This window comes from Tasmannia lanceolata, unplaced genomic scaffold (genome assembly GCF_043159265.1).
Source record: "Tasmannia lanceolata isolate RefF3 unplaced genomic scaffold, GAP_Taslan_0.1 ptg000015l, whole genome shotgun sequence".
Taxonomy (NCBI): Eukaryota; Viridiplantae; Streptophyta; class Magnoliopsida; order Canellales; family Winteraceae; genus Tasmannia; species Tasmannia lanceolata.
Window position 1 is genome coordinate 12018610 of NW_027518692.1, and position 26565 is coordinate 12045174.

General features: G+C 39.5%; 1 protein-coding gene across 2 annotated transcripts; it reads left to right on the forward strand.

Annotated features, from left to right (window-relative positions):
• Positions 1-16586: 16586 nt before the first annotated feature.
• LOC143846800 (BURP domain-containing protein 3-like) lies at positions 16587-20997 on the forward strand. 2 transcript variants are annotated; one of them, XM_077355363.1, is made up of 3 exons: positions 16587-16717; positions 17232-17349; positions 20058-20997. In XM_077355363.1, exons 1-3 carry the CDS (start codon positions 16673-16675, stop codon positions 20816-20818), a joined length of 924 nt encoding a protein of 307 aa, XP_077211478.1. In that variant the 5' UTR covers positions 16587-16672; the 3' UTR covers positions 20819-20997. The 2 variants fall into 2 exon arrangements, with proteins under 2 accessions (XP_077211478.1, XP_077211479.1); XM_077355364.1 differs by having other exon boundaries at positions 16595-16717; positions 17238-17349.
• The last annotated feature ends 5568 nt before the right edge of the window (positions 20998-26565 follow it).

Here is a 26565-nt window from a genome sequence, read left to right on the forward strand (position 1 = left end):
ATCTTGGAATCTAAGTAGTGTCAGTGAGATTTACTTTGACACCTTTCTAAGCTAGGGGCATTGAAACTGAGCAATCCAAAAGGGGTAATAACCATGACAGAAATCCTGATGGAGGAAATTAGAACTTCTTGACATAGTTTTCAAAATTATTTTGAGAGTGGCTAACTTTACTATAAAAAAAACACATTAGGTTTAAGGGTGAATCAAAAGTGAGTCGTGTCCCTCGAATAATGTACGTCTTCTTTGATAGAGTCCTTGAAAGTCTGTTCCTCATTCATATTTGTTTTCCTTCAAAGTCCAAGTCGTCTGGCACTGGAAGAATGGGTGTATACATTCTGAAGTGATAAAAAAATGAATAGACCCTGGTTTAGGTATCAGAGAAAGGCAAGAAATATCATGTTCTTACAGGATGAAGATGACAAATTTCAAGCAGTAGGTGGTGGAAAGAGTGAACCTCAAATAATGGTCAATGGAATAAGAAATTTTTCTGGCTAAGCCATTATCCTATCTTGATTCCAAAGAAAAAACCCATGCAAACCCAAATTTTCTTACCTATCCTGGTTCTACTTTCCTTAGGACTCTTGTCATGGAAGTACAATATACTAGGGGCATCTTTTATGGCTTGCGTCATAAAAGATATCGAACGCACAAAGGCAATCAGTGCCAATATTTACAACAAGTTGAGATAAGAGAGATACGAGCACGTCTTAAGCTAAATCTTTGAACTCCTCATATGAGTCCACTCTTCAAAAGAGTTAATTTTCAATGAACATCAATTTCCCCAGCGGAGTCTAGAATTTGATCCCACAATCTTCAAACCTCAGCAGAATGTTTTTTTTTACCTGTTAAAGAAGGGTCAAAACCCGAAAACCCCTGTCAAGTTACTTGAGTTTGATCATTAGAAAGGAACTCGTACTCCCAATTTCCTCGACAAGAGGCAATCAGTCTAAAAAATCATTCAAAATCAATCAATTCTCAGCAATACCCGTTGGTTTCCAAGGCTCTTCGTGGTCTACTATTCAGGTATACCATGGACCCTTGCTTCCTGAGTGGCTCTTCGTGATATGTCTTCTACGCTGTATCATGGACCCACTATCCTTGTCCTTTCTTGGCTCTTCATGGTTTACCGGTCAGGTATGGCATGAACCCTTGCCTCCTTTGTGGCACTTCGTGATATGTCTTTCAGATATATCATGGACCCACTATTCATAATCATTCCATTCATATCTTTTACATGTCATTGTTTCTGTTTGCGGGGCTCTTCGTGGTTTATTACCATGGACCCTCGATTTTTGCTTGCTGGGCTCTTCATGGTTTATTGTCATAAACCCCAGATTCAATGCTTGGCTCTTCACGGAGTATTGTCGTGGACCCTTGATTCCTTTCTGCTGAGCTCTTCATGGTTCATTGCCATGGACCCTAGATTCATTGTGTGGCTCTTCACGGCTTGCCACCGTGGACCCTCGATTTCTTCTTGGCTCTTCATGGCTTATTATCATGGACCCTCAATTATGTTTGAGGGGCTCTTCGTGGTTTATTACCATGGACCTTCGACTCCTATTTGCTTGGCTCTTCACGGTTTGTCTCCGTGAACCCTTGAATATTTCTTGGCTCTTCATGGCTTACCACCATGGACCCTCAATTTCTGCTTGCCGGGCTCGCCGTGGTTTATTACCACGGACCCCGGATTATGGCTTGGCTCTTCACGGCTTGTTGCCGTGAACCCTCGATTACTTCTTGGCTCTTTGTAGCTCATTGCTATGGACCCTCGATATCCAGTTTCCTTAAAAAAAAAATGTCTTTTCCGTGAGGCTCTTCGTTGCTTCTAGCTATGGACCCTCGATTTTTGCTTGCGAGGCTCTTCATGGCTTATTACCATGGACCCTCGATTCCCTCTTGCTTGGCTCTTCGCGATTTACCACCGTGGACCCTCGTTCTCTGCAAGGCTCTTTGTGGCTTATTGCCATAGACCCTTGATCAAAATTTTCATTCCACTGTTGTTCTTTCTTGTCTAATTTGGCGAAAGGCTGGACCGCAGCTCTATCTAGTTATTTTGTTATTAGCAATGAAAAGTCAAGTCATGGTCCGTCGTTCCACAGTATACCTCCACCTAAGTGCGGAGTCAGAAATACCTGTGTGACCGATGTGTTACTCGAGTTATATGTCTGGTGGGAGGCTATCTCACCAATATGTTTTGCATGCTGAGTAATGTGTCCAGCATTTCACCAAATTACCCATAAGTCATGTTGAATGAGAAATTTTAAAACCAAATTCTTCCTGAGAGCATCCGCCCCGAGCGTAGAAATCTGAGAAGTACCAAAGCCTATTCCATTTTAAGACCCCTGAGGCACCCGTTCCATTTTCAAACCCCTAAGGCATCCATTCCATATCACCACCCCTACGGTATCTGATTATTCCAACAGTCCAATATTCACAAAATCATCTTCATCATTCTTCTTTCTCTCCAATCAATTTTGGGGCCAGTCAAAATGTGTTGTCTGTTCAGCTTTGACATTCGCGTGACAAGCACGCTCTGCCAAAGAGGGGCATCTGTAGACACCCCATTTTGACTGTGCCCTTAACCTTCCAATTTTATGCGAAACCTCATCAAATCATCGAATTGGAACCCCAAATTTCACCCTAGGGTAGCATAGGGGCCCCACAAAATTTCAGAAAAATCCGTTGAGAGTTGCCCTATAAATGAATGTGTTTAGATAAGTAACGTAAAAGGGGAGTGCATTGGCCATTAACCTTGCTAGCCAGGGCAGAAGAGGGGTAGAACATCCGAGCTGTGTGTGCCAGTATCAATTTTCCAAGCAGCAAAAAGAAAAGACTTGAACCTTACCCCTTTTTCTTACCTGTACCACCTTAAAATAACCAAAGCAATTACGAAGTACATCTAAGGGGGGGTTGTCCCAGGTAAAGAGGGGGTTACAATTTTTTTTAATTTTTCTATATAATGCCAAGGGGGTTTCTCATTTTCGTCTGGAGAAATTTGGGGAAAAATAGAGGAGAGAAACTCTGAGAGAATTAAGAGAGAGAAAGCAGACCTCGTCAAACCAAACCCAAACCTACCTTCTTCTCCGATCTAATTCTGGCGAGCTCTGACCGGTCTCCGATTGCTATTACCTTCCTTGAAAATACCTTTCTCTTCTCCGGCTATGCTCAAACCTTAATCCGATCATCTTCTCCGATCATTTTCCGGATGATTCTTCTTCTCCGTTGATTTAATTGAAGTTTCGATCACATTTTTCTTGAGATGAGTCCTCTCTGCAACTATCTTCTTCTTTTTTTTTATGGAATTACCACTACTCCATTATAGATTTTCCCCAAATTCTAAACCCTAACCCTACCTTATCTTCTCCGGCGGGATTCCAAGCTTTGGCCGACTTTTCCGGCCATTTGTTCTTGATTTCTACTATCTTCCAGTTTTACAAGTTTGAAAGCCTTAGATTCTTTTTGATTTGTCAAGCAACAATAAGTCATGATCTAATCTCATGCTGCAAGTTCTGGAAGTCACCGATTCCAAAGGTGATAAATATCATTGAAGAAGTTTGTTCTGGAAAAAGAGATTATAGACATCAACATATCCAGAGGCATTGTATGACCAATCTGCTTATTCATCACTCAGGTATGGCATATGACCTTCTATTTTATTTTTTTAAGTGCCATCTCATATCAGTAGCGAATTTACATTGGTCTAGCATGGGTAAATTAATGGTTAAGCGTTAAGTTTTCACAATTTTATTCTTTTAAGATCAAAAGGGCCTTAAATGATTCACGTCTTGCTTACCTATTTCAGTTGTTTATGCTTTGTGATAGTGGATAGATTTGGCCAGCATAATGGGTTTACAAGGCTGGTTTATTGTTAATGCTTCGAGTTTTCCTTAATGTTTGAAAATTAAATGCTAAGAAATGAGTCGAAGTTACTGTTGGTATTGTTTCAATGATTGACATTTTCAATTCTATATTTGATGAAAGCCTCAAATGAGATTTGATTCTTGGGCTATTTTTCTTTAGATCTGTCAAGATCTGTCCATCACTGATAAGTGTCAGGTTTGTTCCTTAAGCCAAGGATACTTCATTAGGCCTACACCTTGATTCCCAGCTGATCATATTCTCTGACCTCCATTCACTATCGCCATTTTCACCACCTAGTTCCCCTACCGCCGTCACTCTCACCTTCCTCCATTGGAACCTTATCTTCTTCCCCAAGCTACCATCACTAGCTACCCCTTCTTCCCCAAGATAAGTTGTGATGTTTGAAAATGAATTCTGTATTTTTAATGTGCTTGAAGGAAATCATTTTGACAATATTCCTGAATATTCAGCTGATAGTAGTATTGGCCTTCTGAACTTTGAGAAATGTTATGAAATGTTGTGCTAAGAGTAGCCGCTTGTTTTTTTTCTTTGCTATTCTGAGTGTCAAAATCATTAATGCTTGCTATTTCATTTTTCTGTTGCATTATATCATCAGCCTAGCCATGCTTTGGTTGTTATTAAGTCATGGAAGACCTATTTATTTTATGAATCAGGCTCTGTATATGTAATAATAGTCAATTCTGTCATTTTTTTTTAGTATTGTATAATTCAGGCTGATTAATTACACTGAATTGGTGTGATATATATTTTTTATTTAGTGAACTAATATATGTACAGCCACATTTTTATAGAGACTCAACTTCGTGATTTTCACACTAACACAATTGGTTTGGGTTATTGTGTATTCATGTTATAAACTCCAGTCCCCCATTCCATGCTAAGTAGGAGATAGTTGTAATTGTGTCACTTTGAGATTTTTGTGTTCATGCAATTACTTGAGGTAGGTAGCAAAGGTTAATGAGGAGTTGTTTCGATATTCATAAAGTCATAATTGGAATATTACCTATGATGAATGAATCAACTGTTGTAGGTTAGACTTAATAAATTCAGGAAAAGATAATATCATGGACATCTTTATCCATGTAATGGATATCTTGTAGATTGAATTCATGACCTTGTTTGTAATAAAATGTTTTTGCTCGGCCACATTATTAGGTTTTACACTTCAAATGGTAGGCTTGGTCCTATAAGATCGGGAAAACAATTTTGGTTAAAAAGGTCTACATTGGATTATGCTCGGTCGTGATTTGATCATACAGAGATAAGCATTTTAAGAAGGATAGCTGTTCTTATTCTTTTGTATCTAGTTGTTGTTAGTAGTGTTTGGGTGAATTTTAATGGTTAGATACTAGGTAGAGTCTTCTTAATTTTGAACCTTAGAACCCTTCTTCATCGTAAGGGCGATGAAGGAGTTATCCCAAGCCCATCTTTTAGGGAGACCTACTTGGTCCATGTAGTATATCTCTTCCTTTTGTCTTTTATAAAGATAGCCTCAAGTCATTAGATTCTTCCATTCATCGCCAAGGCGATGAAGGCGTTAGCCCAAGCCAATTATTAGGGGACTTGCTCAGTCCAAATAACTCTTCCCTCTTTTTGTTATAAGACTAACCTAGTCTTTTAGATAAGAACCTTGAATATTAGAAGCCCATTCATTGCAAGGGCGATGAAAGAGTCATTTAGAGCCCTCTTTTAGGAGACAAGCTATGTCTCGGCAGAAAATCAAACCCTTTGGAGATAAGCTCTGTCTCATTAGTGAGTCGCATATTAGGAGACTGCCCGAGTCTCACAAGCACCCTTCTTTATCTCTTCTTCTTTTAGGAGACTAGCCTAGTCTCATTAGCACTCCCCTCTTAGGTTTGTGCGCTAGGAGTAAGTCTTTTTCTATTAGCATAGGAGTCTGTCCTTAGCTAGAGAGTCAATCCTTCTTTCAGGAGTTAGTCCTATCATCATAAGGGTTAGGATTCTTTCCAATCTCTCATCAAATCATGTGATTTTTATCCACTCTTGCAAGGTATAGGATGCTGTCCAACCCTTGCAGAGTCGTGATTCTGTCATTTTCCCCCGCAAAGCATAAGATGCTGTCCAACCTTTGCAGGATATCTAGAGTCTGTCATACTCTTATGATGATAGGAATTTGTCCTCTTGAGTAAAAAACACTTGAAAATTCAAAAACATCTAAAAACCAAAAATCTTAAAAATCAAGAGTCATTAGGAGTAGTTAGGAAATTCTGTTCTGAACTACATTGGCTTGATCCCTTTCCATAGGATACGTAGTGCAGCTTAGGATCCACATCCCAAGTCCAGCCAAACCTTTCAAAATAAACATTTCAAACATTCCCAAAAATAAAAAACTTCTTCAAAACCTTTTCAAAAAGATCTTCCCCTAAAGTTAGGAATCTGTCCTAGATATTTGGGGTGTTTTAGAGTTAGGAGGCTGTCCTGATTTGTATTGATATGGTGTGTCTTGTCGTGTGAGTGTCCCTAGAGTTAGGACGCCTCGAGTTGATCAGTTAGACATTTAGTCGAACTGATAACTAGACTAGGAAGCATATAGTCAGCCCATGGTTTTCATTAGGATGCACAGCCTAGATACACATAGAATATAGGGCCCACCTGCATTAGCTTAAGGCTAATTAACTTGCATTAGTTAAGGCATATAGAGAGTCCTAAAAATTACAATCCACTTGAACTTAAGCAATCGCACAAAAAGCTTTAAAAATCAGTCGAGTCTAGTGGATCGAGTCTAGGATAGCGGTTCTAGATGGTTAGGTATCGTAGTTTAGAATAGGTCATCGAACTATGTTGATTCAGATTCTCCCTGGGGCCGGAATACGTAGAGCAGCTGGGATGGACGGCCATCTTGGTCCGAGTCAAGTATTGCATTAGAGTTTTAGGATTTGTCTTGTCCAATCATATATAGAATTGATTTGTATTGTGTGTTTTGCTATGTTTTCTAACTTTCATGTACAGATCCTATACCTTTAGCTGTAGCATGCATGTGTTTGCACACCAGAACTTAGACACCAATTAGGTATGACACTCATAACTTAGATATTCTTAGGCGACACTTCTTTCATTTATTTTGTGCGTGTTTATTATTCATCTCTGAGACATACATGATTAGGTAGACGTCTTCTCAGAGATATATGTTCCCATTTCACATGACTTTCGTTCAAAACTCTTCAAAATCAATAATAAATGGCATAAGAGACCAGGTGCTTGCACTTGGGCGGACGAGGTGCTCTTCGGACCTTCCAAATTCGTAACCAGGCACGAACCTTCTTTTTATATCTCTGGTTATCCGTTGCAACAGAGCATAGTATGGGATCGAAGGCCCACTTCCTTGGATGGCGACTCTTCTTTGTTTAAGGTACGCCTCGAATCCGGGTTAGTCCCCGAATCGAGAGGTATCTCACCTTATATCGCCACTCATGCTGTGAGGGGCACTTCTTTCGAGAGTTCCTTGGTAGAGCTCTCCATTCACGTGGATGATTCTAGAGAGAGACTTTCTAGTCGTGGGGGCTCGTCCCCCGCCTGTCTCGGATCGGGGTCACACCTGTCGACCCCGATCCAAGAGGACGAGTGCGACGAGGGATGCAAGATCCCCCTACAATCCTCAAAGATCACCATAATGTGAAGGAGAGCTCTACCAAGGAACTCTCAAAATGTGTGCCTCTCACAGCATAGCATGAGTGGCGATACATGACGAATGAGATACATCTTGATCCGGAGCGAAGGCTCGAAACCAAGATATACTTAAAAATAACTCAGAGTCCCCATCCATGGATACGCCATGGAACCAAAACAAATGCTCTGTCTGCAACGGATAACCAGAGATACCAAAGGTCCGTGCCTGATCACGAATGGAGAAAGTCCGAAGAGCACCCCCAATTCGTCCGAGTGCAAGCACTTGGTCTCTTATGCCATTTATTATTAACCTCAAAGAGTTTCGGGCGTAGATCATATGAAATGGGAATGAAATATCCCCGAGAAGACGTCTACCTAATCATACATGACTCGGGGATGAAATAATAAGCACATACAAGACAAAATAAAAGATGTGTCACCTAAACACAGCTAAGTTATGAGTGACATGCCTAAATGGTGTCTAAGTTCTAGTGGACAAACGCATGCATGGTACAGCTAAAGGTATAAGGCATGCGCATGAAAGTAAGAGAACACACCAAAATACACAATATGACAACATAACAAATCCTAAGACTCTAAACGATTGAGCCCGAGTCATTGGATGGTCTGATGTCCATCGAAGGAAGCCATACGTATCCCCACCTCCACGAGAATCTGAGCAACGTAGTTCTTCGCGCCTATTCTAAGCTATAATGCCTAAGACACCTAGACCTCTATCCTAAACTCGATCTAAAATACTGGACTATCTATTATTAGAGCTTCATGAGCGATTATTTAAATTCTAGTGAAATGTAGATTTTAGGACACCCTATATGCCCTAATTAAATGCAAGTTAGCCCTAAGCTAATGCAGGTGGTTCCTACAACCTATGTGTAACTAGGCTACGTTTCCTAAGGAAAACAAAAGGTGGACTAACGCATCCTATTCTAGTCATCAGTCGGCGATGTGGATCGCCGACTGACCGGACGGAGGCACTCCTGGTGGACCCTGATCCGAGAGGACGAGTGCAACGAGGGACACGAGATCCCCCTGCAATCCTCAAAGATCTCTACAATGTGAAGGAGAGCTCTACCAAGGAACTTTCAAAATGTGTGCCTCTCACAGCATAGCATAAGTGGCGATACATAACGAATGAGATACATCTTGATCCGGAGCGAAGGCTCGAAACCAAGATATACCTAAAAATAACTCAGAGTCGCCATCCATGGATACGCCATGGAACCAAAACAAATGCTCTGTCTGCAACGGATAACCAGAGATACAAAAGGTCTGTGCCTGATTACGAATGGAGAAGGTCCGAAGAGCACCCCCAATTCGTCCGAGTGCAAGCACTTGGTCTCTTATGCCATTTATTATTAACCTCAAAGAGTTTCGGGCGAAAATCATATGAAATGGGAACGAAATATCCCCGAGAAGACGTCTACCTAATCATACATGACTCGAGGATGAAATAATAAGCACATACAAGACAAAATAAAAGATGTGTCGCCTAAACACTGCTAAGTTATGAGTGACATGCCTAAATGGTGTCTAAGTCCTAGTGGGCAAATACATGCATGGTACAGCTAAAGGTATAAGGCATGCGCATGGAAGTAAGAGAAGACACCAAAATACACAACATGACAACACAACAAATCCTAAGACTCTAAACGATTGAGCCCAAGTCCTTTGGATGGTCTGATGTTCATCCAAGGAAGCCTAAGTATCCCCGCCTCCATGAGAATCAGAGCAACGTAGTTCTTCGCGCCTATTCTAAGCTATGATGCCTAAGACACCTAGACCTCTATCCTAAACTCGATCTAAAAGACTGGACTAGCTATTATTAGAGCTTCATGAGCGATTATTTAAATTCTAGTAAAATATAGATTTTGACACCCCGCCTTAACTAAATGCAAGTTAACCCTAAGCTAATGCAGGTGATTCCTACAACCTATGTGTAACTAGGCTGTATTTCCTAAGAAAAATAAAGGGTGGACTAACGCATCATATTCTAGTCATCAGTCGGCGATGTGGATCGCCAACTGACCGGACGGAGGCACTCCTATAACTCTAGGGCAAACCCCTAACTCTAAAACAAGCACAAACAAGCACAGAACAAATCAAAGATTAAACCCTAACTCTAAAACTCTCTATCTAGGACAAAGTCCTAACTCTAGAGGAAGATCTTTTCAAAAACACAGTTTTAAAGAAAAAAAAGGGGGGGTTAAAGTATTTATTTACAAAGTTTGGCTGGACTTGGGATGAAAATCCCAAGCTGCACTACGTACCTCGTGGAAGAGGATCAAGCCAACGTAGTTCGAAACAAACTCTCCTACTACGCTCCTAAAAATTTAACTTTTCAAATGATTTGAAGTGCTTTTATATTTTTGGTGTTTGAAAGTTTGATAACACCCTTTCAGCTAAAGGGGATCCGATAGAAGAGCCTCTATACCCACCCTATCGTGGTAGAGTATTACAGAGGGAAACGGGATCTCTAAAGCATAAGGGGAAAGAAATCAAAACGGGGGAACTAAAGTCCCAAGGACAAGAACAATCTTGAAGAGACGAAAACAAAACTAACGAGCCCTAATCAATCTCCAAAGGAGACGATATCTAACCTGCGAGGGAAAACCCTAAACTAACGAGAGATGAAAAGCTTCTAACCACAAGGGCAAACTTCTAAATGAAAAGGGACAAACAAAAAAACATATACGAAGAACCATTAAACAATCGGTCACTAAGGAATGGTCCTAACTGGTTAAACACTCTAAGAGGATGGAATCCCTTATCCTGCGAAAACTCCAAGGCAGGAAGGGAAGAGATTGGCTCAAGAAACGCTCCATTGTCGCCAACTAAACTCGAGAGAAGCGTTCCCAAAATCGATGGAGTTCCGAAACTCGAAAAGGATCCGGAGGAACGTGCAAAGAATAGTCCCGAAAAGAAAGGAAACCCCTCAAACCCTGAAAAGACCCTAAGATGGGGAAAATGATAAGAAGGGCAAGGGGTTGGCTCAAGAAATATTCCGATATCGCCAAGGCCAGACAGAAAACCTCTGAAATCTATGGACAATATAGGAACCCCGTGATCTAAGGAAAATCCTAAAACTGAGAGAAGCCTCAAAAGGGAAGGAAAGAGAAAGCTAAAGGGGGGCTCCAAGTAACCTCATCATAGCCCGCTTCAACTTCTAGAATAACAAAACCAAGGTTAAAACTTCAATAACAACATGGTTTTTGTACAAGCGCTACTTGCTCATCTTTCATATCTTTAGAGAGAATGATACCAAGGTAAATTTTGAGATCATCAGTACACGGAAAAGAACATAATGGAAGACTTTAGTCACATACCCCTACCATTAAAAAATGCACATAAAAAAGGGCAAAGTCGCCGAGGGTAAAGAAAATAAGAGCGGGGAATTCCAAAACTGAGACATAGTGACCCAATATAGACACTTATCTTCCCCGTCCCATTACTCTTCTCATGACCCTTGCAAGCCAATCAATAGGAGGGAACAAACAGTGACCGTGCAAATGCCAAAACATGACTGCGTGAATTCCATTTTCATAGGAAAATTAATGGAGGGAACTTTTTCTCATGCTAGGCATTGTGAAATTGGATTGTCACGAATCACTCTTGTGGCAAAACAAGATGTTAACAGAGACGCAATAACGGAGCGGGGATAGGCTGCGACCAAGAGACTACAGAAGCTTGTGAGGCCTGATAGAGGCGATGAAATGCCCCATCTACAAAATTCACTCAAGCTCAATGACCGTGTCTGCAAGCTAATGAACTACAAGACTTTCAAGACTCACACAGGGTAAAAGACTTCTAATACGCAAAATCCCTAATAAGTGAAGTGCTTGAAATATGCTATTAAGCCCAACTATCAGTAAGCCACTGAAACCGAACTTGACCATCATTTAGCTACCAAAATGATGTCACTACAACCCTTTTCCCATTTGTTCTCTTTTCCAAAGACCAGTTTAATAACCTGTATAAAATGTCTTATTGAAAACAAAGCAGTCCTGAGTCTATTCCTTCAAAACTGTTTGCCTGTAGTGAAGCAACAAATGAAAGTGAACCGGTGTATCCTCTATTGACAACCCTACACAGGAAAGATTGAATTGGAAAACTCCTTTGGAAACTAGCAGGTCAATGCCCTGGACCACAGCTACATTTGCTTTAACCCAACCCAAAAACATAACTACATAACATATAACCTGCAGTACAACAGTTATACAGTACAGGACAACAGCTATGAGGTGCAGGACATCAAATATGTGCTGCAGGGCAGCAGCTGTGCAGTGGGACAGTAGCAATGCGCTGTAGGACAGCAGTTGTGCAGAAAATGAACAAAATTTGTACAAAAAACTGGGCAAATTTGTGGGCTAAAATTGTGCAGAAAATGAGCAAATCTTGTACCAAAAAAACTGGGCAGATTTGAGGTTTGCAATGGGTTTCACAAAGGAGTTCCTAATAATAGCTATGGTGGTGGTGGTAATAGAAGTGGGGTTTGAAAAATTGAAGGAGGTGAAAATGGGGGTTAGATCTAAAAAATGGTCGTGGGGTCGGATTTAATGGAGTTTGCCGGATTCCGGCAAAATTGCCGGAGATTGTGAGTTTGGGTTTTGGTAGATATGGGTTTTGAAGTGGGTTTGGCTTAAGTAGAGGGAGAAGGGAAGATGATGGTGGTGGTGGGTTTTGAGAAAAAATAAAAGAAGAAGAAGTAGGAGATGGTGGTCGGCCGGAGAGATGAGGGAGATGGCCGGAGGTGGGCCGAATCTCTCTTACCCTCTATCCTTCTCTCATAGCTCTGTGCCTTCCCTCCTCTCTGCTTCTCACGAAGATGAGGGATTTGAAGTGGGTTTTAATGGTAAAAGAGGAGATGGGTTTGATGGTGGTGGATCAAGAGGGTTGGGGAAGAGGGGTTTGGATTTTTTGGGGTTTCTCTTCTCTTCCTCTCTCTCTCTCTCTCTGCTCTCTGGTAAAAAAAAAAACTCCTCCTCTACAAACCCTAGTTCGTTGGGTTTATAGAGGAGAAAGAAAAGAAAAATGATGCTTTCTAACCCCCCCCCCACCCCCATTTCCTCCTTTTGGACAGCCCTCTATAGTGAATTTCAATAATTTTTCAAGCTAGCAGGGGGGTCAAACAGAAAGTAGGGGGCAAATATTTCTTCTTCTATTTTCCACAAATCCTAGGCCTTCATTTTACCTCTTACATTGAATGGCTAGGATCAAAACCCTAAAAATATCTATTTTCCAAGGAAGCTTCCTAAGATGCCTCCTAACTAATCCTAGCCCCTAACCCCTTAGTAATCTAGATTAGGGCCTAATGGTGACTTGAGAGGGAAGAAAAGCATTTTTACTATTTACAAAATTGCCCTGGCCTCAGATAATGCACCCCTCCATTATGTTGTACACTAATCTGTGTACCCGCATATCATCCTGGACAGCCCAAAATGGAGAATTTGAACTGGTTTTTCAGATTCCAGTACAACCTCTTTTCTGGCTAAATCGCCACCCTTCTGAACTTGCACCACGACACTGTCTTAGCTTGTTTGCTAGGCAAATGCGCACGGATCTTGACAAAATTTTACAGGGACCTTGGTGGGACCCTAAGCTAACCTAGGGCACAATTTGGGACCTTAGAACACTAGTTTATTAGGGTAATTATTGTAAAACAAAACATAAAAGGGTTCGGTTAAAATGGGGTGTCTACAGGCTCTAACCTAGGTGGCGCCTCTGAAGCTCTCTTTCTTGTGAAATCTGAACACCGGTACCGAGTTCATAAGAAACGCAGACAAATAAACACTCCCACTCTTTCAAAAAGAGCACCCGACATGGTGATCCCGCGCCTCGCGAGATGAGCGATCAGGGCAGGAAAAAACTGGCTCCCACAGCCCATCATCCTTTAGACCCACCAAGAACATTCACTTCAGTGATCATAGCCGCAAGTGGCTCTTCAGTCACGTTGGCTTGAGGAACTGGTGGACTTTTCTTACGCCATCACATCCGATAAATGTGCCCTTTCATACCACATATGTAGTACACAACCTTAGAATTATCATTCTTTTGAGAGTTCTGGTTCTAACTCTTAAAGTATCTCTCAGTTCTGGTTTTGTTTCCTCTTAATCATCTACTTCTTAGGCTTCACATCACTTGTGGTTTCTGGTTGGGGTTTCTTACAACTGAAGTAGCATTCACATTAGTCATATTTTCAACATCTTTCTTGTCTTGATTTCAGTTTTCTTCTTAATTTCGAATATAAACAAAAAGAGCCTCCATATAAAGTTATTTACTTTTATGTAAAACAGAATTTCTAAATTCTTTCCATGAAGGCAGTAATTTATCAATCATGACTACAACTTGAAACTGTTCACTAATGAATCCCTTCTGTAACAATGCCATGAACAAGTTTCTGCAACTCATGGGTTTGTGAGATTATCGTCTTCTCATCCACCATATAAAATCTGAAATATTTACTAACAGCATACCTTTTAGATCCTGCCTCTTCCGTATCATATTAATTTTGTAAGGCATTCCAAAGGATTTTGGAATACTTATAACCACTATAGAAATCATACAGTTCATCGGAAAGGCAATATAAAATTAAATTTTGGCATAGAAAATCATATTCCTTCCACCTATTTTTCAACACCGAGCATGCCGGTTCAAGTTCTGATTTCCACAGTTTTGGATCTGTTAGAACATGGGCAACCTCCTTTGTGGAGAAATAGAAGAACATCTTCTTTTTCCATCTTTTAAAATTAGCACCGCAAAATCGAAATGGCTTATCAGGATTTGAGGAATCCGAAGCAATCTCATCAAGGGATGCCATCTCTTAAAGGAGGGATTATAAAAACATAAATTTACCTTAATATTGTTGTTATTTTTCCTCCAAAACCGAAATATGGCATACCTAATTTCTGTTAAAATAGAAAATAGATGATTTAAATATACCTTTTCGATGCAGCGAGATGAGGCATGGACTATGTCGCTTTCTTTAAGGAGAATTTGCACCTCGTTCCGATGCAGCAGATTACTGGGCAATCATCCCTAGGATACAATAGACCGGTGCACCATCAATCTCTAAGAACTGCACAGTCTAAGAGATTTGAACCACAGAAACACTCCAATTGCCCCGCAAAATATATAAAGTATGAAAAGAAGAAGAAAGTGTGAGAACACTCTTTTCAAACAAAACAAAGAACAAAAGGAAAACAGAAAGGTCTCTGTTAGGTTTTTGTATGTTATGTGAAATATAGATTGGTCTCTATTTTTTAAAGTCTAAAGTGTTCGTTCAATGCACCCCTTAATGTAGAAAAGGCACCCTTTAAGAATAGAGCCGTTTAAATGACTTTTTATATGCGAAAGGTCACATCCCAAAAGTCACGACGCGCAAGAAAGGGGAAGTGTTTCATCGAGAACGGCGAAGTTCTTCACTAGGAACTTCAAAGTTCTTGGTCGAGAACGGCGAAGTTATATACCCAGTAACTTTGAAGTTATGAGTCAAATAACCAGAGCGACGAAGATAAGGTAAAAAAAATAGGATAGGGAAAAACCTTGGATCACACGTGCGGCCGGCAGAGCTAGGCCGGGCTGGACGCCGCGCATATGTGGTATAGCCAAAATCCCACTGTGTCCACTTCGTGGCTCATGCACGTAGGCTCCCCTTTCTCCTCTTCTCATTCACAAGACTAGAGAAGTGGATAGCTATATAAGCCCATTTAAGCCCATGAACCTTTCCTCCCCTTTCTAATACGAAACTATTCTCTTTTGTGAAGGAAGAGAGAAAAAATCATGTTTCAAACCAATGTGGCTATTTTGTAGATAAAACAAACCTTAGAAATTTAAAAGAATGCCACTTATAGTATTAAATTACCAACAGAGTGAGAGTCGTTTGATCTCCGGTTCTTCAACGCCATTCTCAACAATATCCCATAAATCTTCAGATCCATACAACACTTTCATTTGATTGCTCCATTGGTTGTAGTTCTTGCCATTGAAACGAGGATGTTGTGGTTGCAACATATTGTTGGAAGCCATGATCAACCTTCAACCTATGCTCTGATACCACTTTGTTGGGGTGAAACCAACTAGGTTGGAGGGAGAAGATGTGTTTTCAAGAGAAGAAAGTTGTTCTCTTGATGCCAAACACACAAAGAAAGAACCCAAGTTGTTATACTACTCAATAGACATCAAATTTCACTAAAATGGCTTACCTATGAAGAAGATACATGACCCAAAATAAAGCCTTTACTTCAAATCCGGGATCAACACATCATACCTATTCTTAGCTTTCCTAAGCTACCACTAACAGATTAACAAAGAAAAGTAAATGGCTTGCATAATTCCAAAACATCATACCTATTCTTAACTTCCCTAAGCTACCACTAACAGATCAACAAAGAAAAGTAAATGGCTTGCATAATTCCAAAACATAAAACTGAGTCCCTCCCACAAAATGAGTTCCAATGTAGTCAAGTCAAAATTGCAAACTTCCAAAATAGTAGAATTCCAAAACCGTGGAAAATCCAAGAGCCAAGTGAATAGGTTGTCAAGTGGTCAAGCTTACATTTCCAAGAAAACTATATATAGTGCAAGTATAACTCAAGCCACCGCAACCGAATGTTCAATTCGAAATGGTTTTTCACCATTACACTGAAAGTAGTATACGAATAATACTTCAAATAGGATATTAGGATCAGACAAAAAAATTATCCGAACAGAAACGAACAGACCATGACCCACAAATAGGTAGATCTGATCCGAATTGGATCCCCAGACACCCCTAGCAACCATGGACTGTGAACTCTAACTCTAGCCAAATATTCCTATCGTAAGCTCTGAAATCTTGTCGGATCCTACTGCCCCTTTTGGCATTTTATCTCTATTACAGACCCTACACTCTACAGTTCTCATGAAATATCTCAATCTGTGAAGATGCATTTGTTAGTCTTGTCGGATCCTACTGCCCCTTTTGGCATTTTATCTCTATTACAGACCCTACACTCTACAGTTCTCATGAAATATCTCATGATGGATGTGAATGAACTCATGCGTGATGTCCTTAGATGTGGCCTCATTACAGGCATTATAAAATCCGACCCACTTCCATTCCTTTGGTGTAATCCATTCTCTCTTAGCTTGGTGTCATCAATTGCTTATGGATCGTCTTTTACCTCCCTTTTCTTTTATTGTTGCAGTTTGGGTAAGCTTTATTCTCATTTCACACAGCAAGCAGCTCCTTCATGGCCTGTTTGGAATGCAGGAATTTTCACGAAAAGATTCAAATATAAAAACTATTCCAATATTTGGTGCTTTTCCATTGTTTGATTACACATGGAAAAAAGTGAAAGTTTTATTTAGAAGGTTATAATGATATGATATTCCTAATATTTTTCATTTTCCTCAAAATTTTGGAAATAAAAAAATCGAAAGGAATATGTTTTCTCAAGAAACTTTATTCCTGCATTCCAAGCAAGGACTTGGATACTAGTTTTTAGCTAGGTAAGCTGGGTTTGAACCTCCAACCCAGATTAAAGATCATGAGTTCAAGTCTCAAGAGCATTACGTTTTGGTAATTGACCCTCTTGCCCAATGGTCAATGCTCTGTTCTACAACCTCGAGTTCGGTGGTTCAATCCCTGCTTACCTACTAAAATTAACAAACAGGGACTTAGTTACTGTTCTTGTTCTAAGCCCACATAACTTTCAATGATCTAGTTGCAGCTCGCAATCTTTGTTGCTGTTAGCCATGCAGCTTTGCCGTCAGAAGTTTACTGGAACGAAATATTGCCCCATACTCTGATGCCTAGTGTCATCAGAGATCACTTGCACCAAGGTGGGTATTGGTTCCAGCCCTACCAACTTTCTTTTCGTTAGTTATCCAATCACTAGTATGTTAAAAAATTTAAGATAAACGAGAAATCGATCTCATCAGTGGCCAAGTTGACTCGCCAAAGCCAACAAATGGAATAGCAGTGAAGTAGTCTCCTCGTGTGTGTATATATATATATATATATATATATAGAGGAAACTGTTAAGCTCACCGAACTTATGGTGAGCTAGCTTGCCCAATCACATGGAGGCCCACTTTGTTAGGATGATCCAAAGCATTCATTTGAAAGTCCCTTACATAGATGGGGGGTGTACCAAAAATCAGCTCCATAGGATCATCCTAACCCCTCCATTTGTGGAGGACAAAAATGGACAGACACAAATCTGCCCCATTTTTGTCCTCCACAAATGTAGGGGTTAGGATGATCCTATGGAGCTGATTTTTGGTACACCCCTTATCTATGATAAGGCCTTACAAATGAATGGTTTGGATCACTCCCCAAAATGTGGGACCCATGTGATTGGGCAAGCTAGCTCACCATAAGTTTGGTGAGCTTTAAGTTCACCAACAGTTTCCTCATATATATATATATATATATATATATATATATATATATGAGAAAACATTTCCTACACACTTGTGTAGGTAAGTTACCTACACACTAGCTTAAAATACAGTGGGGGCCCACATTGTTTGGGTGATCCAAACCATTCATTTGAATGGTCCTCACATAGATAGGGTGTCCACAAAAAAATCAGATCCATAGGATCATCCCAACCATTCAAACTATGGAGGCAAAAAATGTACTAATTTGTGAAGGTTTATACACGTCCATTTTACCTCCACAAATCGTAGGGTTGGGATGATCCTATGGATCTGATTTTTTGTGGACACCCTATCTATGTGAGGACCATTCAAATGAATGGTTTGGATCACCCAAACAATGTGGTCCCCCACTGTATTTTAAGCTAGTGTGTAGGTAACTTACCTACACAAGTGTGTAGGAACAGTATATATATATATATATATATACACTGTTCATCTCAGAAGAGAATAAGAGAGAATTACTTGAATTTCTTCCAGAATTCTATGAGAATTACACATCACTTTTTTTTTACTTTTTTTAACAAAGGCACCCATTCAACCCACATATTTTCAATCCTACCTCCTCCTTTATGCTTTTTAACAAAGGCACCCATTAAAGCCATATAATTTCAAACCTACCCATTTTCAGAATTATGTGAAAAAATAAATCATTATTTGCTAGCCACATTTTCCAAAGGTTACGTCTCGCCCATCCTTTGCAATTGTATGTGTTCAGAGATTTGTCTTATTAGCCGTGGTGAAAAACTGCACGGAAATACTATTTCTTGAAAGGTGGCTAGCATTAATAAGTACCGAAAGAATCTAGCAATAATAATCATTTATAGCAAAGTTTTGGAAGGAAATTACGAACAATGGGTACCTGTATATGACAATTACGAAAAAAAACTACAAAGAAGAGGTATCGAAATATGACAATTACGAAAAAAAACTGCTTTTCCTTAATAGTTTTTTGAGGATATTACGAATTCAGCACACCTTTAAAAATATTAACGAATTCCGAGCACCTTAAGAGGAACAACATATTATGGAAACCTCTGTATATTGGAGAGCTAGGATCAACCTATGGAAATGATTTTACGGGCACAACCTAATAATGTTGTGTTCCATCACATAAACGGTTTGGATCAACCTATGATGTGGTCCGTACAGTTCTTTGTCGGCCCGTGCACCGTACAGGGTTTTTTACTAGTATATATATGAGAAAACGGTTTCTACACACGTGTAGATAAGTTATCTACACACGTGTAGATAAGTTATCTACACACTAACTTAAAATACAGTGGAGGCCCACATTGTTTGGGTGATACAAACCATTCATTTGATTGGCCCTCACATAGATAGGGTGTCCACAAAAAATCAACTCCATAGGATCATCCTAACCCTTCAAACCGTGAAGGTAAAAATGAACAAATTTGTGAAGGTTTATACACGTCCATTTTACCTCCACAAATCGTAGGGTTGGGATGATCTTATGGAGCTGATTGTTTTTGGACACCCTATCTATGTGAGGGCCAATCAAATGAATGGTTTGGATCACCCAAACAATATGCCCTCCACTGTATTATAAGCTAGTGTGTGTGTGTGTGTGTGTGTGTGTGTGTGTGTGTATATATATATATATATATATATATATATATATATATATATAGAGAGAGAGAGAGAGAGAGAGAGAGAGTAGTACTAAATCCCTCGACCCCACTAGAACAAAAAGCATATTTTTCAAAGTAGTTTGCTAAGGACAAACGTCATGTCACAAGGGCAGACAAGGGAGAGGTAATTCAAGTAGTCTCCTAGTAGTTTGAATCGAACTATGCAACCAAAAATGACTAGTAGATGACATGGAACAAAAAGCCAACCAAAACACTTGGTAAACCCCAAAAATTATGCATCCAAAAATTGATTTCCCTCGTGCACTGGGAGTTTTGGATGAAGCCTTTTCTTAAGGAATCCTATACCTTGACCCGCGTAAATATTGAGTCTAGTCCATGCATATTGCCTTCTGAAATGAAAGAGAGTTCAACACAACGAAGCAACTCATCTGAGCAGGTTCTTGTGCAATCTAATGTTTTTGGTGTCTCATCATGAATGAATGTCTGTCAATGTAGGCAAGAGTGGTATTCATGTCGACACCAGAAAGGTCAGAGGAGGAGCCAGCCCAGAAAGCAGAATCATTACATATTATAGTGCTGCTGCCACAGATTATGAGCTGCACCATCTCCCAGACGTTGTAATCTACTTTCTTGAGAATGATTTGCATCCCGAAGCAAAATTGAATTTGAGCTTCACTAAGGCCACACCTGCAGCCTTCCTTCCGCGAGGAGCAGCCAACACCATACCCTTCTCCACAAGCAAGTTGTCCTATATCCTAAATCACTTCGCAATTGCGCCTGGATCACCAGATGCAAAAGCAGTCAAGGATACACTTAACCAGTGTGAGGCACCAGAAATTAAGGGGGAAGATAAGTATTGTGCCACGTCATTGGAATCGATGGTGGATTTCACCACATCAAAGTTGGGGACACATGTTCGGGTTGTATTGACCACCATGGACAAGGTGACCAAAAGACAGCAATATACTATTGGGTCAGGGGTGCAGAAGATGGGGGCTCCCAAGTCCGTGGCATGCCACGAGCAAGCCTATGTGTATGCTGTGTACTACTGCCACGAGGTACATGACACGGCAATGTACATAGTCCCACTGGTTGGGCAGGATGGGACAAGTGTTGAAGCAGTTGCAGTATGCCACCACGACACATCGGGGTGGAACCCTAAACACTATGCGTTCAATTTACTCAAAGTGAAGCCAGGGTCCATTCCGATCTGCCACTTCCTTCATACTGATCACTTAGTCTGGGTTCCCAACTAAGAACACCCGTTGAACCTTGCATCCTTTACTTCCATCGCCTTGTGTTTCTTTTCTATTGTAAATAGTTTGTATGATCACAACTACTATGTGCGATGGTGGCCTCTGTAAAGGTACTGCAGTTTACTTGATATAGAATAAAGGCCATGTTGGAGTGCAAGAAAAATATTTACGAAGGAAAAGTTTTTCTTTCCACAATTTAGACGGAAAAATTATGATTACGGTTAGTATTTATGGATGTTATCATGAATTGAAGGTTCTTCTAAGTAAAAATAATGAATGGGATTTGGTTCAAGTTATCTTTTAAGTGTAAAAAAAATGGAATTTTTAGAAATATTTTTCCATTGCAAAGTTTTCCAAAAATTTCCTGCAATCAAGGAATTGAAACATATTGAAACGTTTCAATACTGTTAAGTTGCCAAGCAACTTCAGCAAAACTAAGGAATTGAAATTTATGCACTGTTTGTCTTGGCGATTGATTTTTGATCTGTCACGCTTGTGGCCCGAGCGCAGGTGTCGTCCGCCGTGACTCACCCGCAAGGCCAAGTGTTTAACAAGTAATGTGCAACAAAAAATTAATCTAGGCATTATAAAAACTAGTTGCAGACCCGTGCGATGCACAAGGCGATGAATAAATTAGGTTGGTTCTATTGTTTGGGCATCTTAAAATGTCAAATAGTAAATTGGTGGGTGCCTCATTTCACCCTAAATGATTGGAAAACTCATACAATCATCTGATGTGTTAATGGGTATTTTCATAGTGATCATACCAAAGCGAGTGAATCAGATAAAAACGTATGATTCGTACCCAAAATGCAACACATTTCTAGAAGATTAGACATGATATAATCCATATGTTTATACATCTATGCTTCATGGAAGGTGGAGATGATATAGTCCATGTTGTTCAAAGAAAAAATAACCTGGCTTCTTTTCTAAACCGATTGATTAATCTCCTTTAAAAGCTTAAAACACCAACGAAGTTAGCTAACATTAACAAACAAACAAAAAGCAAGAATCATACCATAAAGTAATGACCCAAAATAATGAAAACCCCATAAAAGAAATTCAAAGGTAAAGAAACTAAAAGCAGAGCACAGAAAAGGAATCGATATTTGAAAGAACCCAAAACAGAATGAAGAAAAAAAAAAGGCTTACATCTAGAGAAAAAACCATATAGATCAGAGTAATAGTTGCACGGACCATCGATGTTCATGTCGCCAAGATCGGTAATATCTCATTGAAGCATTCCATCAAACACCTGGAGTGCATTAAAAAATTATATTCAGCCTAAAAAGCCTTAATAAAAGGTTGGTACCAGGTTTCGTAGAATAAGCATTTAGCCAACAATGTTTGAATTGTACATAGAAAACACAATTTCACCCCAAACTATGATAACGTATAATGAGATATTTTCACATAAAATAAAATTTCCTATTACACGCAGTCATGCAACACATATCTAAGAATTGAAATTCGATGTCATAACGGATATATAAATTTATGAATGGATAAGAGCATACAAAATGTAAGTGAATAAAGTATACAGAAAGAACATCAAAGAAAAAAGGTGAATGGTTTAACAGATTAATCTAAGCAGCGGCAGGAATGGGAACCAAACATCGGCATAATAAAAATAACATTGACCTGTACAAAACATTGGCATGATAAAATTGTAAAATAAAAGCATTGAGACGATGCTTTAATGGGCATTTGAATATATACAGTTTCAAAGAGGAATTTGACAGTTCCCTTGTGAGAACTATCCAAATATAATCTGGTACAGGTCCTGCCTTACCCCAGTTTACCCATAAAAAAAACCTATCCAAATATAAACCACCAACCTGTGTAACAGGCACATGAGTAGTAATTTATGTATCTCTGGATGACATCATAAAATAAGATTATTTATAAATGGACACCACACAATTGAATCTAGAAATTCGTCAAACAAATTGGTAAGCAAGGATGTTATGGTCAGAACAGCTCTCCTCTTGTCTTTTCATATTATGGAAATCAAGCAAAAACTACAGCTAATACCTGTGGGGATTTGGCGTTGGTGGCGGTAATTGGTTTAGATGGGAAAAAAGGGCTCCGCCATGTTCCCCGTGAAGCCAATACTCAACACTCGATTAGCGTCCTAGCGAACTCGCATCCATCAATGTGCTTGCAATCCTCTCTTCAGAGAGAGAGAGAGAGAGAGAGAGAGAGAATTATGCCGTAGAAATACTTTTATGCTGTTTGGCATTGAAACGGAGGAAACCCAGAATACATTCCAATTAGTGATGGAAACGTTAAATAAGGAATATAAGGGGCCGGTTACAGTAGTTTTCACAGGAATTTAATGAGCTGTTTTGGAACCATCGCAAAAAAAGAATTGCGTAGAGTTGAAACGTTGCATGCGATCAAGGGGTCTTAATTGTAGAGAAAGGAATGTAATTGGGGTTGTTTATATGGGATTTATTGCTGTTTATAGGAGATTTATTGCAGATTGGGAAGAGTCGTCTCTAGTTGACGCTTGTGTATACAAAACCAACTTTCAAGTTCCATTATCAAACATAATTCAATGTTTTAGGTTTTGAAAATACACACTATCAGTTTATTATAACCATAAGCTTGGGTTTTAAGCGCATGAACTAATGTGCATTCAAGTTAAAAGTTTAGTCCCATATATGATTTCAACTAATCATTTTAACCTTAGCTTAAGATATATGCAAAAACATAAAGCATATAAACAACATATAGGGGTTCTTAAGTTAAGAATTTGAAACCAAAGGTGTTCATTGACTGAGTTTTAATCATTAAAAAACATCAAAACTTTACATAACAGGGTCTCCATGGCATTTAGTTAATTCTTTAAGAGTTTGAAATCAAAATTAAACTCAAGGCCCACTTTAAAAAACCCAAAAGTTATAAAATTACACTGGAATTTTAAAATCCAGACTCTGAACACCAAAACAGACCTTGGAACAGGTTCAGAATGGTCTAAAACCATAGGAATGGTCTAACCCAAGTCCAAAACCCCAAAATATTTGACTTAAAATCAAACTTACAAAACCAAAAGTCTTGATTTTACACTGTAACTATATCATACAGTGCTTAAATACAAAAAATGACCTCAAAAATAAGTCCAGAACGGTCTGTAACCTTAGGAACCAATCTAATCTGAGCCCAAAACTCCAAAACTTTTGACTCAAAACCAAATTTATAAAGTCAAAAGTGTTAAAAATACACTATAAGTGTATTATACAGTGCTCAGATGGCAAAATGGATAGCAAAAATGGTTTCAAAGGGTTGCAGAACGTTCGGAACCAGTTTTACTAGGGCTAAAACCCTTGACTCAAAAACCAACTTGAAAAATTAAAAGTTTTTGAATTTACACTATGCCTATATGATACAGATACCAAATGCCAAAACTGACCCAAAAAATGGATTTAGAAGGGTGCAAAACCTCCAGAACCGCTATAATCTGACCAAAAATCTCACAAAAATAGGCCAAACCGAGTCAAACACAGATTTGGGCCGTTTGGACCGGTTCAGGTCAGGTTGGGCCAAGCGGTCTGGTGGGCTTAGAGGGTCTACTGGGCCCTTTTTAATTGAAAAGCCCGTCGAGGATCCTTGATGGGCCCGCGCAGCCCGGTTCGGCCCACCAAGCCCGACACTATTCATCGTCTTCTTCATTAAAATAGTGAAAATTTCAACAAAATCTGAAAAAAAACTCAAAGTTCGATTTATTATTGCGGCTTCGTTTGAAGTCCGATTGAGGCTCAGAATACGCCGTTGAACTCCTCTCTCGACGAAATTCGCAACCACGTCGGAAAATCTCCGGTCGGACAAGCCGGTAGCCGGCGGCACACTGTTTTCCGGCAAGGTCCAAAACTTCCTCAAAAGTTAAATTTTTCATCTTTAAATCGCCGCCAAACGCAATCTAGACATCGGATCGACGAACCGTTTGTTACGTTGAATTCATGGGAACACAAGCAACGTTTCAGTGCATTTAATCATCGATCCGACTCCAGAATTGATGGCGGCACTCAAAATACAAGTTTTCACAAACCCTATTTCAATCACTTTTAATGCGATTTTCTCGTCATTTTCTCGCCGGAACCGTGGCTCTGATACCACATGTAAGTGTTCATCATAAAAGGAACACGGGCAACGGATCTTTGGCGGTCCAACTTTGAGAAAATCACAATTAACCATATGGATTGAAATTGAAACAGTAAAGGGAACATACTGAAAGCCGAATATCGTTTTGCTATCACTGGAAGGATTCCATTCCGGTATTTCTCCTCACTCCACAACAGACGGTGATGGGGACCGACTTCCTTTCTCTTTTTGCCGTGGATTGCAAAAAGACGGATGTAGAAATTGTTGTGTGCAAGTAGGGACCGGATGAGAGAATAAATAGACATTTATGGGAAGAAACACAACTCCTCATCACGTTGGTTCCCTCCCCAAAAGTCTCTTACATTTACACCCCTTCTTTTATGGGTTTTCACTCAATGCCTTTTCACAAAACCAACTAACAAAATGATCTAGGCCGTTGATCTTGCACATGCCACATCCACCGTTAGGATAATTTCCTAACATTCTCCCACTTGGCCAGCAAGATCTTTGAGCCAAACATAAGGATCATATATTTAAGTTAGTTAGATAATAAACACAACATTCCATTCAACAAAAACTACTAACAATAAACCATGTAACCATTGGGTCACCAACTCTACCCAATAGCCTACCCCACGATTATATCATTAGTAATACTTACTAACATGAATGTAAACGTATACATGCATAAGATGTAAATATGGTCCAAAACAGTCTACAGACATTCTACCTCTTACTCACAATCCATTTACGTAATGTGTACAAAAATAAAGCTGTAGAAAATAATATATATCAGAATCATAAAATAAAATGTGATCACAACAGTGTATCTCAATACCTAATGCAGACTCCCACTGTCATAGGCTATCAAAAGTGTCAACCAACCTTATGCGCACTACATGCTCTCTGAAGAGCTTTGGTGACAAGCCCTCAGTCAAAGGATCTGCCAACATAAGTGCGGTGCTTATGTAATCTTCAGATACACACTGATTCTGAACTTCCTCACGACAATATGTCAATACATTGACCCCATTACTTGATTTGTTGTTCTTGCAATTGTAAAACCGCAGAGGAATTATCACAATACATTCTTAGTAACTTGTCGACTATCAACAAGATAAAACGATGAGACAAAATTCCGCGACTTCAAGGCATAGTACAAGGCCTTAAACTACACAATAAACTCCGTACCCAAGGTGGAAGCAACTGAGTGTCAATTGGACATTCTTCCACGATTTAGGACTTTCTGCAAAATATACTAGAGCAGAACTCTAGGTGTTCCGACAACAGTCGGAATTAGATTAACCAATCACACTAGGGTTATCTCATTTACTTTATGTGAGCATTAAACCTTTAGTCCCTTACAGACAATATATAACCTTTTGGCAAATTTTCAATGATCCATACATAAATAACATTGGTACTTTCTAAATTTGCCCACCATATAGGTTATACACAGATAGGTGCAGATTTAAACATTCAATAGACCCCAATTGCGGAACTATTAGGGAACCTCTTTATCTGCTCCTATAATGAATCGATCCTGGGACCTTGGAACTGACTGAATATATCACCATTAACTATAGGAACACTACAAATGGAGTAATTTATCCATGTTCAATACTTAGGACTTTACCAAG

Bases quoted from the DNA above. Each gene is read 5' to 3' on its own strand.
- LOC143846800 (XM_077355363.1), top strand. From the start codon at position 16,673: ATGGATCGTCTTTTACCTCCCTTTTCTTTTATTGTTGCAGTTTGG. The intron at 16,718-17,231 runs GTAAGCTTTATT...TCAATGATCTAG, and splicing joins CTTTTATTGTTGCAGTTTGG to TTGCAGCTCGCAATCTTTGT. The intron at 17,350-20,057 runs GTGGGTATTGGT...CTGTCAATGTAG, and splicing joins CAGAGATCACTTGCACCAAG to GCAAGAGTGGTATTCATGTC.